This window comes from Cydia amplana, chromosome 26 (genome assembly GCF_948474715.1).
Source record: "Cydia amplana chromosome 26, ilCydAmpl1.1, whole genome shotgun sequence".
In the NCBI taxonomy this organism is placed as follows: domain Eukaryota; kingdom Metazoa; phylum Arthropoda; class Insecta; order Lepidoptera; family Tortricidae; genus Cydia; species Cydia amplana.
The window spans coordinates 3,365,530-3,381,583 of NC_086094.1; the positions used below are offsets into that span (position 1 = coordinate 3,365,530).

At 41.3% G+C, this 16,054-nt stretch overlaps 2 protein-coding genes across 2 annotated transcripts; both read left to right on the forward strand.

Annotated features, from left to right (window-relative positions):
• Nucleotides 1-176: 176 nt before the first annotated feature.
• On the forward strand, nt 177-5,308 carry LOC134660038 (zinc finger protein 639-like). Its single transcript, XM_063515737.1, has 6 exons — nt 177-296; nt 745-879; nt 1,652-1,827; nt 2,114-2,588; nt 4,052-4,182; nt 5,113-5,308. The coding sequence occupies exons 1-6, from the start codon at nt 183-185 to the stop codon at nt 5,306-5,308; spliced, it is 1,227 nt and encodes a 408-aa protein (XP_063371807.1). The 5' UTR covers nt 177-182.
• A 30-nt stretch (nt 5,309-5,338) lies between these two features.
• On the forward strand, nt 5,339-14,954 carry LOC134660039 (zinc finger protein 555-like). The gene is made up of 9 exons (XM_063515738.1): nt 5,339-5,508; nt 6,855-7,006; nt 8,041-8,115; nt 8,739-8,868; nt 9,400-9,527; nt 10,519-10,624; nt 11,265-11,381; nt 12,615-12,815; nt 14,313-14,954. The coding sequence occupies exons 1-9, from the start codon at nt 5,383-5,385 to the stop codon at nt 14,952-14,954; spliced, it is 1,677 nt and encodes a 558-aa protein (XP_063371808.1). The 5' UTR covers nt 5,339-5,382.
• Nucleotides 14,955-16,054: the final 1,100 nt, after the last annotated feature.

A 16,054-nucleotide genomic window follows, 5' to 3' on the forward strand; every position in this document is an offset into this window, starting at 1 on the left:
AATCTGTGTAATTGACTAGTTACTAACTATAGTTGGTGAAACAAAATTGTCAGTAAATAAGAACAAAAAAAACTATACTCATTCTTTTCTTTTGGGTGCTAGTACTATTGTAAAACAAAGACAGTATGATTCTGTCTATGTTTGAAATGAGACAGGCCTTTGACAAACTGAAATGTTTCAGGATGTCAAGGATATGGGATGTAAAAGCTTGCCGGAGTTGCCTGACGGTGAAGGGCAAACTGGAGAAGATTGGCGACGCCTCAAAGAGGCAATACACAGCCATCACGGGTCTCCAGGTATGAACATAAATTATTGATAAAATACCAAAGGGAACTGCATACCATAGCTTGAGAAACATCCAGGGTTTCAAACCTCCTGACAGCATATTAAATGTATTAAAACTTAAACGGCTCACTCACATATTTTAAGTTGAAAACACTCGACGTGTTTGATCCGTTTTAATATATTTAATATGTCTGTGTCTCACAGAAGTTTTGTTATTAAAACTTCTGATAACAGTTCAAAAAAAGTTGGTATGCTTGGGGCCTTTAGCACAGGTCTAGTTATTATAAAAACGACGCCAACATATTATGTTTTTCCAGACCAGAGGGGAAACTTTTTCTTATTGGGGCTACCCGAGCCGCGAATCAAACTTGCATCCTCTGTTTGAAAAAAACACTCTTTGAGCTATAGTGGCTATAGGTGATGTGCCAATTCAGGCTTTTTTATTTTATTAAATTACAGATTGGAGAAGGTGATGGCTACCCAGCGTACTTCTGTGTTGAGTGCCGGCACCACATCAGGAAAAGTTTGGCCTTTAGGAGGAAGAGCCGCCGTGCGCACTTTGTCCTCAAGGAGATACTGAATGTTAGAAAACAGGTAAGCCTTGCTTGCAGAACAGTCTTCTTCCTCCTGCCCTTATCCCACGTTATGTGGGGTCGGCACAACATGTTTTTCTTTTCCATTCTCTATCTTGCGTCACCTCAGCACTCGCTCCTTTCTGTCTCATATCGTCTTTCACACAATCCATCCATCGTTTTTTGGGTCTACCATCCACTCTCGGCCCATCAACATTCATCCCTAACTTTTGCCTATATGGCATTCATCCCTCCTCATTACATGCCCATACCATGCTTACCTACTACTCATCTTCTCCGTTACCGGTGCTACTTTCAAGAAGGAACATAGTTTATTACAGTATGAGAATTGGGATGATGACACATGTTGAATTTTAGATGAAAAACCAGTATCATAATAAAAGTATACTTACCTACATACATGTATGCACACAGTATAAAGTGTAGTGATTCAAATATAAGGGTACTTATTCAAAACCAGTCTGGATTTGTCAGGCAGCAATGACATGTGCTCCCCGAAATTTAGGCAATATTATTGCGATATAATATAAAGGATATGACTTGGTTGCTTCTGAGGGATGTCAGGATACTATTATGAGTCTGCTTGACTAGTAACCACTGCTCTTTGGACTGTCGGATCTTAAAAGCTTACTTTCTCTATCTTGTATATTTTGACAAAAAAAATGTATATTTTGCCGACAAAATAGGATAAGGGCAAGCAAATTATGGGCAAATTAAGGCATTTTTTTATAACATTTAATATGTATGTAGGTAATTGATTGATTGGTCCTTAGGTGTCCTACAGTGACATAGTCACAGTTAACCGAAAGAAAACCAACTTGGAATCATCTCTGAATTTCTGGGAGCCACACCACAACCCTTGTTACCTTATAGCCAATGAGGAAGGCCAAGAAGATGACTCCTTGCAGAAATATAACTTGGATCCTGCTCAATATACAAGATGTCACAGGTAAATGCTTTATGGAATTTCTGATTTTCGAGATGCATTTGATTCATAAACCACATTACTTTTACTGGTTAGCAGTTATTCAACTTCTTTTTTTTACTATTATCTGAATTTCTGGACACAATATGTCTCTTAAAACAATATCGCAGCTGTTTGTCAACTAATTTTGAGATTTATTTCCTTTATTGAATGGGGTGTACCTCAAGGAACCGCCCTAGGTCCACTCCCTTTGAATTTAGTATAGTATGTAAAAATAAACGTTATTATACCGATGTAATTCTCCACACAGTAAACATATTATTGACATCAAACCTGAAATAGACACTGAAATACCAGAAGAAACTAATGAACCAGAAGATGATGCAACCAACAACGATGTTGAAAATATACCAGCCAACGATTACCTAGAGCCGGACCTCGACACAGCTAACATTGACATGAATGACATTTTCAAAGATCTTAAAACGGAACCGGACGACCAGAGCGATGACGATAACAATGACAACTTCGAAGAACCACCAATACCGGAACCAAAAAAGGAAGTTGACCATTTAAAACTTGCCAAAGCTTTTGCAGATCGCACTGTAGCGAAAGCGATGCTGATATTTGATTTGAAAGCTTTGAATTTAGAAGAACAGAAACAGAAAATGGAATTAAGGAAGAACCTTCATCCATTTTGCCGGGCCGCGTATAAGTGTGCTATGTGCATGACCATCCATAAGACAATGAACGAATTGGTTAAACATGTGGAGTACCATAACAAAGTAAGTTTAAGAATTTTGAGGGGGGTGTCATTCTGAATCCCTAACAACGTTTGTCCTAAAGTCACTTGCCCTAACTGGTTTGTCTTAATGGGCACATGCCCTAACGATCAATTGTCATAACGATTATTTTCCATAATGTAACCGGTTCTGAAAAATGGTTAGGTTTTAGAACTTGCTGCCACAAAAGTGGGCTAGGTTAGGGTTAGAACTGCGACCCTCGCAAAACAGAAAATATGCTTTATAAGGCTTAGCACGCACTGCGGTTTTTAAAAAGCGGTTCCGCTACCGCAAAAAATGTTACGTACGGCATTCTTAAATCGCAAGTGCGTGCGCTTATAAAGAATGCCGTACGTTACATTTTTTGCGGTAGCGGAACCGCTTTTTAAAAACCGCAGTGCGTGCTAAGCCTTACATTAGGATAAGCAATCAATAATTAGGGAAACCAAAATTAGGGTTTTTAGTGTTAGGACAACTGATCATTATGACAAACAATATTAGGGAATGCAAAGATAGGAGAAAAGACTTTAGGGATTCAGATATAGATCCTTTTGAAGGTGGGTCCAGTGACACACAATGAACTGGCGCCTTACGATGATGTCCTTATTGCGATTCTGTTTAGGACCTAAACTGAATTGCTAAAGGGCGGAGTATATAAGTCGCATCACTCCGTCCCTTAGCAATTCAGTTTAGTTCCCAAACAGAATCGCAATAAGGACGTCATGGTAAGGCCCCTGATCGTTAAATTGAATATGGTGGAAGCAACTTTCATATTTACTAGTGCGTACGAGGGCTTAGAAAACGAATTGTTTTTCATACAATTCATCATCTTCCTCGCGTTGTCCCGGCATTTTGCCACGGCTCATGGGAGAGGGAGGAGCGTGGGCACTAGTTTTTACGAAAGCGACTGCCATCTGACCTTCCAACCCAGAGGGTAAACTAGGCCCGTATTGGGATTAGTCTGGTTTCCTCACGATGTTTTCCTTCACCGAAAAGCGACTGGTAAATATCAAATGATTATTTTTCATACAATTAATTCAAGAAATTAAAAATGGTTTGGTTGGTGCCATTACCGCACTTTTGTCTGTGCAAAGTTAGCAATATACCATACTAGCTTTTGCCCGCGCCTTCGTCCGTGTGGTGTTAGTAATTTGGGTAGCTTATTTTTGATCCTATCTGCTTTTTATCGATTCCCCGTACAAACTTCCACCCCCATTTTCACCCCCTTAAAGGATGACTTCTGAGATAAAAACTACCCTATGTCCTTCCCCGGGACTCAAACTATCTCGATACCAAATTTCAACTAAATCGGTTCAGCGGTTTAAGCCCGAAGAGGTCACAGACAGACAGAGACACTTTCGCATTTATAATATTAGTATGGATATATTTTTCGTTACTCTACGCGTCTTTAGCATTTCTTCGTGGTAAAATCATGTAAATAAATATGAAACGAAACTTGTTTTCAGAGGAAATTCCAGCATGAATGTAAGGTGTGCAAAAACAAGTTCCCCACAATGGAGGAGCTCAATATACACGTGGCCAATTGTCATATGTACGAATACACTTGTAAAATCTGTCGAACCAAGGTCTACACTCAGTAAGTAAAAAGTTTTACATACAAAATTTCCACACGCTCTATTTTCTTTGTATGACAATTTTTAGCGACGAAAACTAATACCAGACAGATATATGACACATATTATTTTGTGTTAAGTGTCAACTAATAGGGAATATTACGCGAAACACTGCGTAGGGGGCGCCATTACCACAATCAGTCACAATCTATGGGTCTACCGCAAACGAGAGAGTCGACATTTTGTTATCTAACCTCTCTATCACTCTTGCGAATTCGAGCGATAAAGAGGCAGATAGCCGAGTTTCGATTTTCGCGTTTCCCGGTAGGCCCTTTGTAAACAAACCGCCTCGATGTATCAATGTCATATTTGATTGTCTGTCTAAACTTGTTTATGGTTTACGATGGGTGCTAGTGCACTCTGGCGGCAGAACATTGCAGTAATATTATTTCAGCATGTCGTTTTTGTATGGAAGCGGCTTTTAGGCGGCGTATTCTTGCCGTCTTAAGTCGATTCTTCTTGTGTTAAAAATGTTTACTATAAATTTCACTACAAAGTATAAAACAAAATCGCTTCCTGCTGTCTGTCCCTATGTATGCTTAGATCTTTAAAACTACGCAACGGATTTTGATGCGGTTTTTTTAATAGATAGAGTGATTCAAGAGGAAGGTTTATGTATAACTTGTTAACATGTGCGAAGCCAGGGCGGGTCGCTAGTTTAACCATAATGCACAGCTTAATTCTTTCATAGACTGTAAATAAGGTAGAAATTTCACAAGTATCAAGACTATTTAATCCATTTTCTGTGGTGTTGTCACATACTGATTTTAAAAAACTACTTTAAATCTAGCGCTGCAGACTTTCTTTGGTCTTACTATCTACCACTCTTTCTTTATTTTATAATTTTTTTAATATGTAATTAATTTTTTTCTAATAATATGCAATCGTTGCAGAAAAGACGCAGTAATCCACCATAAATCCAAGCACGCCGCAGAGAGCCAACAGTTGGTGAAGTCGATGGAACGTAAGAAGGCGCTGCGGCAGGCGCTCGCCAACTTCACTATAACGGCGCTGTCACAGCAGATGATGACCGACGTGATGCTGCTGCGGTCGAGACCCGAGCACACCCGGGGGAAACTGGAGGTATGAAATGATATGTTTTCTGAAAGAGGGTCCACCATAAATCCAGGCACGCTACCGAGACCCAACAGTTGGTGAAGTCGATGGAACGCAAGAAGGCGCTGCGGCAGGCGCTCGCCAACTTCACCATAACCGCGCTGTCGCAGCAGATGATGACCGACGTGATGTTGCTGCGGTCGAGACCCGAGCACACCCGGGGGAAACTGGAGGTAGGAAATGATATATTTTCTGAAAGAGGGTCCACCATAAATCCAGGCACGCTACCGAGACCCAACAGTTGGTGAAGTCGATGGAACGCAAGAAGGCGCTGCGGCAGGCGCTCGCCAACTTCACTATAACGGCGCTGTCACAGCAGATGATGACCGACGTGATGTTGCTGCGGTCGAGACCCGAGCACACCCGGGGGAAACTGGAGGTATGAAATGATATTTTCTTAATTTGTCCCGAATTTTTGCCACGGCTCATGCATAGAGAAATATAAGTAAAGAAAGAGTGGTAACTCAATACATCAGTTTATATACCGAAACCATAGAGAAAAAAATACATAGATTGCTCACTCCATACATCAGTTTTGGTACCAAAAAGACTATTAATTTCAGTGTCTACATCTAGCATCGAGTAGCAGAACTATCAGTACTGCTACTTGACAGTAGATGTAGCATCGACCGGAAAGTCTAATGCTCAACAACATAAGACTTTCCGGACGGTCCTTTCGGTTCTAAAACTGATGTATGGAGGGAGCACTCTTGTCTTACTATATTTCTCTATGTCGAAACGCGAGTTATATCGTAGATCGTAGTCGACATCTAACGTCAAGTAGCGGACATTATGAGTACTGCTAGTTGACAATAGATGTAGCGGCAAACAAAAACTCTAATGCTCGACAATTTTTAGCTAATATTATAACCGGATTAACCGGAACTATATTATCAACTCCTTTCTGCTTATAATATTAGTTGTAAATAGGAGCCTGGGATCGGCTTGGCGAATCCTAAGAGTTGGCGTAAGCACTAGTTTTTACGAAAGCGACTGCCATCTGACCTTCCAACCCAGAGGGTAAACTAGGCCTTATTGGGATTAATCCGGTTTCCTCACGATGTTTTCCTTCACCGAAAAGCGACTGGTAAATATCAACTACTTTACTTACTTTGTTTTTTTTAGTTTTTTACTTTGGATAATAATAATAATGTGGGATTATGTTAGGCCTCGTAATAAAAACCAAAACAACACTTGACTTGTTTTATTTAATTAAGCAAAACTAATTTTATGTAAATTGTACGTTCGCTCGCTCAACATTCAAATCGTTCTCTCCGTCCCTTTCGCACCTCTTGTCATCCTTCTGTCTCACTTACGTTCCGTTTCACGCTATCTTCCAACGTTCCATTCCTACAATAATAATTTATTTCCTAATGCTGGTCAAGCAGATCTTGTCAGTAGAAAAAGGCGGTAAATTTGAAAAATGTACGCGCGATGGGATATCGTCCCATAGAAAATTTGTATTTCGCGCCTTTTTTTTTACTGTCAAGATTTGCTTGACCAGCTATAATTTTTTTAGCCAGGTGAAGCGAAGCCGGGTGACAAGTTCGACTTCTGTTGCGACATTTGCAGCGCCGGGTTCAAGTTTCGCAAGAGTCTGTCTAGACACATGGTGCTGAAACATAGATACATGTACACTTGCAAGTTGTGCAAGGAGGTGTTCACGACACGGTGAGTACCTATGACACAGGGCGGACACGCCATACATCAAAAATCATTGGCGTTTATATGTGTGCGCGGCACGTCTGTACACGCGTCATTGTGTATGTGTGGGTAAGTCGCTTTACTGAGAGCACGCCAGAAGTCCGTCAGATTCATGTCGCGGGGCGAGGTAATGCGAGTCGGGGCGGGGCGGTGCGTGGCCGTTCTGTATGATAATACTATTACTTATTTTGTGCCTAGGCACAGAATGAATAATAGTACTAGGTACAGAAGATTCACTCTCTAACAAAACGCGTCTGTTACGATTACGACAGATATTACCGCTAGGTGGCGCAAGCGCCACGCGCGGCTTATGGCTAGCCACCAAAATTGGTGTGGAACGGATGTACTTGTAGGTACTTGTTGCGACGCGACGAATTCGCGGAGCCACGCCTGCTAATGCTAGCATAAACGTCAAGTTTCATAGAAATTTGACATTAATTATGACATTTCCACACTTTGTCATTGCAAGTGCCATATTTTTAGGGTTCCGTACGTCAATAGGAAAAAACGGAACCCTCATAGGATCACTCGTGCGTCTGTCTGTCCGACCATTCCCCCCCTTTACCTCCGAAACTACCGAGTCTAAAATTTACACAAAATAGTTCCTTACCTATAGATGAGAGGAAAACCTATTAGAAATGTGCTGTCAAGCGTGAGTCGGACTTAATGTACCCTTGGAACGCGAGTCCGACTCGCACTTGGCCGGTTCTTTTCCTCATGATTAACTTGAACATAAGGGTGGATCAACTATTTCTTGTTGTTATTCTGTCCGGTCAGCCAAGAGACAATAGTAGCATAGTTTGTTAGAAGACATTGTACACCACCTTCTGACACGCTTGGTAGACGACCCTCAATGGAAAGGGTTTCTAAGTATCACAAAAAGCGTGTTTGGTGAATTTAAATGCCTAAAAATCAGGTTTTAAAGAGTGACCCAGGAGAACGTAACCATGGCAACGAGTGACAAGAAAAAAATGATTCACCCATAATGAACATGTTTTCAGAGCACAAGCGATCGAACATAGCGACGAGGTTCACGCGAAGAAACATCCATGCGAGGAGTGTGGGAAGACATTCAAGTGAGTACCACCGCCCACACACAACTGTGGACCTTATGGCTTTTGTAATAAAGTTGTTGTTTGTATAGTTACCACATGGGATTGTTACGCCATTTAGACGACATACGACTCGACGACTTTTCCGGCCTATAGTTCGTTTTTTTTAGCATTAGAAATAAGGTAAACAATCTTGATGTGTCTTTTAATTGAAAAACACGTTTTAAAAATAAGTCACAGCAAATATGTAACAATTATGAATCTAATACGATCTTTTATATTCTTCTGCTTTCATAAGTAATAGTTTTTGATTTTTAAAAAGCGTTTTTCAATTAAAAGACATGTCAATATCGCTTACCTTCTTGCAAGTTCTTTCTAATGCTAAAAAAAACGAATACACTCTTCTTCGAGCAACACCGGCTTCGGACACGAACCATGAGCGAGCGGGCATCATAAAACATAAACTAATCAAGCAACTAACGTCAAAAAATCCATTTATAGTTTGTCAAAGGACTGTCTCATTTCAAACATAGACATAGAGAATCATACTATCATTGTCTTACACTAGTACTAGCACACAAAAGAAAAGGATGAGTATAGTTTTTTCTGTTCTTATTTACTGACAAATTGGTTTGACCATATTTCAGGACCGCAAAAAAGTTAGAAGAGCACGCCAAGGCCAAGCACGTTAAATATATCCCTTGCAACATTTGCGGGTACGCAGCTAGGTCGGAGAAGATATACTACATTCACCAGCTACGTGAACACGAATATATCGTGAGTACTGCCTGACTCGTGTTATATACGGCCTCGATGACTCGGCCATTAACTGAAGTCTATCATATGCACCAGCTCCGAGAACACGGATATGTCGTGAGTTCTGCCTGACTCGTGTTATAGACGGCCTCGATGACTCGGCCATTAACTGAAGTCTATCACAAGCACCAGCTCCGAGAACACGAATATGTCGTGAGTACTGCCTGACTCGTGTTATAGACGGCCTCGATGACTCGGCCATTAACTGAAGTCTTATCACAAGCACCAGCTCCGAGAACACGGATATGTCGTGAGTACTGCCTGATTCGTGTTATATACGGCCTCGATGACTCGGCCATTAACTGAAGTCTATCACATGCACTAGCTCTGAAAAGTAGCGGTACTGATAGTTCCACTACTTAACGTTAGATGTCGACTACGAAATAATTCGCGTTTTGGTAATAAAACTGATGTATGGAGTTACCACTCTTTCTCGACATATATTTGTCTATGGTTTAGATATACTCTAACCCGGTTGCCTTATTGTTACAGAGCATAAACGACCCATTATTAGGCGACCCTAACCACAAATGCAGCGAGTGTAACGTGCAGTTCACAGACCAACGCAGTCTAGAGCGTCACCTCGTCAACATGAACCACGCCGGCGCTGACATGGTCCCGTAAGTGACATTACAGTATACATGTCTTACAAAATTGAACCCTATCACTTTGATATAAAGTTCAAACTGAATGCAACAACTTCATAGACCAGCGCAGCCTAGAGCGTCATCTCGTCAACATGAACCACGCCGGCGCTGACATGGTCCAGTAAGTGACATTACAGTATACATATCTTACAAAATTGAACCCTATCACTTTGAAATAAAATTCAAACTGAATGCAACGTGCAGTTCATAGACCGGCGCAGCATAGAGCGTCACCTCGTCTACATGAACCACGCCGGCGCTGACATGGTCCAGTAAGTGACATTACAGTATACATATCTTACAAAATTGAACCCTATCACTTTGAAATAAAGTTCAAACTGAATGCAACATGCAGTTCATAGACCAATGCGGCCTAGCCTCCTCTAAGGTCCTGCCTATAGTACTTCTTCAGTTCGATGAAATTAAAACCATATTCAATTGGAACAGAGTTGCATTTCCTTTGTTTCGTTAAATTGCGATTGGTCGAATTTATTTGTGGCCCACCATAATCGATACTAAATTTAAATCACGAATTGCGAATTACCTATTGGCACGTGTATCGTACAACGTTTTACAGTATAGGTGAACCAGGATCTATTGAGGGTGCGCCATGTTGCGGAATTTCACTGGAACTAATTTTTTCATACTACACTGAATTGTCACCCTATACATGAGAATAACAGCGCCCTCTTGACAATTATCATATATTACTGGTCAGGCTATACATATGACACTTTAAACTTTCGACATACGCACGGAAAGTGCTCATTCCCGCACTAGTAAAAGGGGAATAATAAAATGTGAGACTGTGACAAGGACAAACAATAATAGCGCTTTCGCTGCTACTCCTACTGAAAGATACATAAGACTATCCCGTTTGGTCATTTCCCCCCACCCCTCATGCCTGATCCAGTTATACTAGATTCATTATTTTTGCAGACATTTGACGTATAATACTTTTCAGGTTCGCGTGCATACCCTGCAAGAAACTGTACGAGAATGAGGAAGAACTAGAGACGCATTTCATCATATGCAGAGACGCGAGGAAGTACCCGCGCAAGTGCTGCTACGTAAGTGCAGTGAGCTGTCTGTACAACTTAGGAAACTAATCAAATTATAATTTTTGAAGTGAAAACTTCTTTAGCAACGCTGTGAACTTTTTGAGGTGGGGAAAAAATGTTAAACTCGCGACAGGTCACGTGATCGTAACACGGACACGTGACCTGATCGAAAAACTGTTGCAATGTCATTGAGTTTTCACTTCTGCCGGCACTCCCGGAGTGCAACCCGTTGTTTTTTTATAATAGTACATTGTGCAACGTAAGTGAAATATTGTACGAGTTAAAGACTCGCGTAACAATATTCTTACACCCGGAGTTACACACAATGTTTTTCATCACACTGGCGAAGAAAAAAATAAATTTTAAGTGAAATAATTCTTAAATATGGTGACATTTCAAACATTCGTCCGCCATATTTGTTTTGGCAGGTTAGGATTCGAAGGCACAGACCCATCCGGATTCAGCAATAATTGAAAATTGTGTAAAAAATATTTTTACTTTAAATTATATTTTATCCCTTTCTTACAAATACATAAGTCAAAATGACAGATAAGGACAAACGATTATTAGCTAAATGATGTTTGTAGCGCGTTTATTTCATAGCGTTAAGGGGATTATTTCATAAAATTGATATGAAACCTATTTCCAGTGTTCAGAGATGCTCCACAACGTGATGCATTACAAAACGCACTACATGCAGGCGCACCCCACGCTGCAGTATCGCTATCTCACTCAGAACAGCATCTGCTATGTTTGCGGGAAATCGGTGAGTATTACCGCGATGTTCTGCCGCCAGAGTGCAGCACTATAGTTCGTTTTTAGGGTTCCGTACCCAAAGGGTAAAAACGGGACCCTATTACTAAGACTCCGCTGTCCGTCCGTCCGTCCGTCCGTCCGTCCGTCCGTCTGTCACCAGGCTGTATCTCACGAACCGTGATAGCTAAACAGTTGAAATTTTCACAGATGATGTATTTCTGTTGCCGCTATAACAACAAATACTAAAAACAGAATAAAATAAAGATTTAAGTGGGGCTCCCATACAACAAACGTGATTTTTGACCGAAGTTAAGCAACGTCGGGCGCGGTCAGTGTTTGGATGGGTGACCGTTTTTTTGCTTGTTTTGCTCAATTTTTGTTGATGGTGCGGAACCATTCGAAAAGTAAGGGTACCATTCGATTCCTTACATTTTATCCAAAAAAATATTGTATAGCAACTATATACATAAACGTAATATTTCACCGACAAAAACGCAATTTTCTTGTTTTGTCCATACTACAAGATGGGCTCCCAGAGACCTTGACGTCACGTTCCCTTGCCGTTTTGTACAGGGCGTTTCGCGAGTGAAGTGCGACTGTCGGCCTTTGACTACAATTTCTGACTTTTGTGTTACTTTAATGCAATGGGTCCCATATAGACATTTGATCCTAAAAACAAACCCGATCGATTGATACCATAAATGAAAATTAGTCATGTAGCCTATTACTGCAGCACGTGGCAAGCGGGGCTATGAGTGAATGACTGGTATAAACCTGTTTGTTTTTGATGTACGCCGCTCACGTCCCGCTGCCGCGCTAAGCATTGACATCCGATATAACATCCGTTTCAAAAGTAACGGAACCGGAACGGATGTGTAATACCAAACGGAAGTTCCGACTTAACGGAAACGGAGCTCCGTAACATCCCTGCTGTGGGACTTAGTCTGTGTAAGAATGTCGTATATTATTTTAATATCTTATACCTTTAAACGAGCAATTCTTGTTTATTTATTTATTTATATGTATATATATTTCGGGGATCTCACGAAACGGCTCTAACGATTTTGATGAAATTTGCTATATGGGGGTTTTGGGGGGCGAAAAATCGATCTAGCTAGGTCTTATCTCTGGGAAACGCGCATTTTTGAGTTTTTGTATGTTTACCGAGCAAAGCTTGGTCGCCCAGATATTATTTATTATTTAATAACATAATCACGTATGACTGACGATCCACTTTTAACAGATTTTCAAGCCCCTCCTCGAGGCGCACCTCCGCACGCACTTGGGCGCCGGGCTGCAGTGCCGGCTATGTGCATCAACGCACTCGACGCCGGCGCAGCACCTCGCGCACGTGCTCGCGCAGCACGCGCGCCGCCCCTTCCGATGCGCGCTCTGCACGCGCAGGTTCAAGTACCGGAGCGATTGCAAGGACCACATACTCAAGGTAAAGAGGGGACAGATCGGGGTAATAGGATATATGATTTTTTTGAAGTGAAAACTTCTTTAGCGGCGCTGTGCACTTTTTGAGGTGGGGAAAAAATGATAAACTCGAGACAGCGTAAGGCGATCACGTGACCGTAAGCCCCGTAAGGTGGCCACTCATAATTTAAATGGCATTTAAATCAATAAAGAAAAACTCAATGTTATTTGACATTTATATTGCGGACTCCTTTTCAAGACTCTTTACCTATGTTCAAATAATTTAGAATAGAATAGAAATAATTTTATTCGTGAGCACAAACACAAAATAGAAACAGATGTAACAGATATAACAAGAGATTTGACGTTGTCATGGCAGTATGTAAATAAACATGTCAATGAAAAAGTGTGATCTTATTTGAGAATGATAATAATATATAATAAATAAATAGAATACCTCCGCTAAACGTATGTATCGTGTTACCGGGCGTCGGTAACATAGTGAGGTGAGTTTTCACTTCTATCGGCACTCCCGGAGTGCAACCGCTGTTGCTTGTTTTATTAATGGATACCATTCGATCGAGTCGATCAGGTTTGTTTTGAGGATCAAATGTCTGTATGGTACCTATTGTCTTAAAGCAATACAACAGTCACAAATGAAGGTAGAAGTCTGGCACCCGCACTTTACTGACGAAACGCTTCGAACAAAATGCCAATACATCGTGACGTCACCATGTAACGTTAGAAGCCGTTTCGATGTATGGAAAACAAGGAAATTGCAATTTTGTCGGTGAAATATTGCGTTTATGTATATTGTTGCTATACAATATTTTAATTAAATGTAAGGAATCGAATGGTACTATTACTTTTCCTATTTGGAAGATAAAAAAAATATTTTGAATCTAGTCTTGTATTTTATTATTATTCCCATATTTGTCTAATTCCGTCATAGGGACTATTCCGTCTTCTAGCGTTTTTCTCGAACAACGAACAAAATTGATAATTTCATCGACAAAGCAGCGATTGCATTTAGTTTCAGCAATCAAAGGAGATGTTTTTTTCCTAGGATTGAACATCAAAGAAATATACGCTCGTGGACGGAATAGTCCCTATGACGGAATTAGCAACATTGACCTTATTAAAATATGGGGAGTGTAGTTTAATTAATGGGATGTCTTATGATCTAAACTTAAGTGTAAAGTTGCTATTCCACCTGTCCGATATCTTGGTCCAATATATGCATTGCGTCACACTCTCTCATTAAAGCAAAATGTGAGATGCAAATATATATTGCAACAAGGAAGTGGGACACGTGGAATACCACCACGTATAACCCCTTTCATTGTTACATGATAATAAATCATTTAGACGGTGCGACAACTCGCATGCGAGTTTCATTACATTGCGTCATTTGATCGGTCGGCTGAATCGATGTAACCTCAATGGCCCGCAATGTAACTAAAATCGTATACGAGTTCGCGCGCCGTCTAAATGAGCCCTAATTCAAAATAATTATTTCCAGGTACACGCTCCAACGAAACTATTCAAATGCGAATTCTGCGGCGTCGAATTCTCCTATTGGAAAAACTTGAAAGAGCACTCCGAGACCGTGCACAATTTGGTCATCCCCCCCATCAAGACCAGAGTCGCCAAATCCAAAGACAAAATGTTCTTATACGCTCACATGAAGATCATAATCAACGAGTTAGAAAGGGACATAGTAGAGAAAGTCCAAATCGAAGTAATGGACTATTTGGAGCAAAAATCTAAACCTGTAGAATACGAGAATTATTTCATCTTCAGTCCGGACGCAGAAGAATCTTTGTGCAAGAAGAAGAGGAAACGGGACAGAAGGAAAAAGGAGACAGAATTGGAGTCTGCGGTCGCTCAGATTAGCTATCCCGAGAATAGAATCAGAATTGAGAAGATTGAAGTTATAAAACCAGGCGTGGAGAAGATTCAAGCTATAAAACCAGCCGTGGAGAAGATTGAAGTTGATGAACCGAATGTTGGTGAAAATGTAGCGAGTGTTAAAGAGGAAGAAGATACAGTGGAGATGGAAATAGATGATTCAGCGCCTCTAGAGGTTATTGAGAATGAGGGGCATCAGTTTGTGATGATAAACGGGGAGATGTATAGGATTGCGTGCGAGGATGAAGAGTGAAGGGAATTTTAACCTTTTCCACGCAGTGTCAAACACAAAAGCTGTCACTCAGACGCCACGTCACCGAAGTGTCAAAACTGAAATTGAACTTTATGCATATGCACCTAGGTCTATGTTGCTGTGATCTATGACCGTTATTAATCCGTCTTTGGCGTTGGACCTGCGGTGCGTATACAATCGGTCATTGGCGTCCAAGAGGTTAGTCGGCCTTCGGTCTTTGCAATGGTTTTGGCCGGTCGAAGTATTCAGCAGATGGCGCCACCATGGCTGCCCTGTCAATCCTTAGAATTATGAAATTTTTTTGTTTTTTTTAATGCTCTGGATGCCAGTCCTTTAAACCAAATCTCATAGAAAAAGGGGCAAGCAATGATGGCGCCATCTATGCAAACCTTTGACAGTTGCCAACCCCATTAAGATGCTTGTACTGTACCCACAGACAATCCAACCTCTAGACATAGCATAGTCGCGCTACCCCATCTGCCACACATACGGTAGCGTTACTCCATCTTCGAGTCAATCCCGTGCCGTGATTGGTCCGTGTCTTTGAACGGACCAATCACGGCACGGGATTCGCTCACCTCGTCCCCCCGCACCCCCGTATTTTTGGCAGCATCGGTTTCATGAAAGAATTGGCCTAAGCTCAGTCTAGAGGTTGGATTGTCAGTGACTGTACCTATTATTGTTCCGTGTTTGAGCACGGGCGCTTCGGGCCTTAGGCCACAGGGCGGACACGCCATACATCAAAAATCAAATGATTTTGACCCAAAATCGTTTATATGTGTGCGCGCCACGTCTAAAGTCCGTCAGATTCATGTCGCGGGGCGAGGTAATGCGAGTCGGGGCGGGGCGGTGCGTGGCCGTTCTGTATTAACCTGTCGAATCCCACGATATGACGTCACCATAAGCGTTCTGGCTCATATATGAGCCGTGGGAGCTAACAGATTAATCTGTATGATAATACTGTTACTTATTCTGTGCTTAGGCGCTACGCGGAGCTCGGCCTTTGCAATAACTTTCCACGCCACGTTTCACGCTGTGTCCCTGATACAGCCTACCCAATTTTTTTTAACCTGTTGGTTAGCGATAAATGTGTTTTGTGT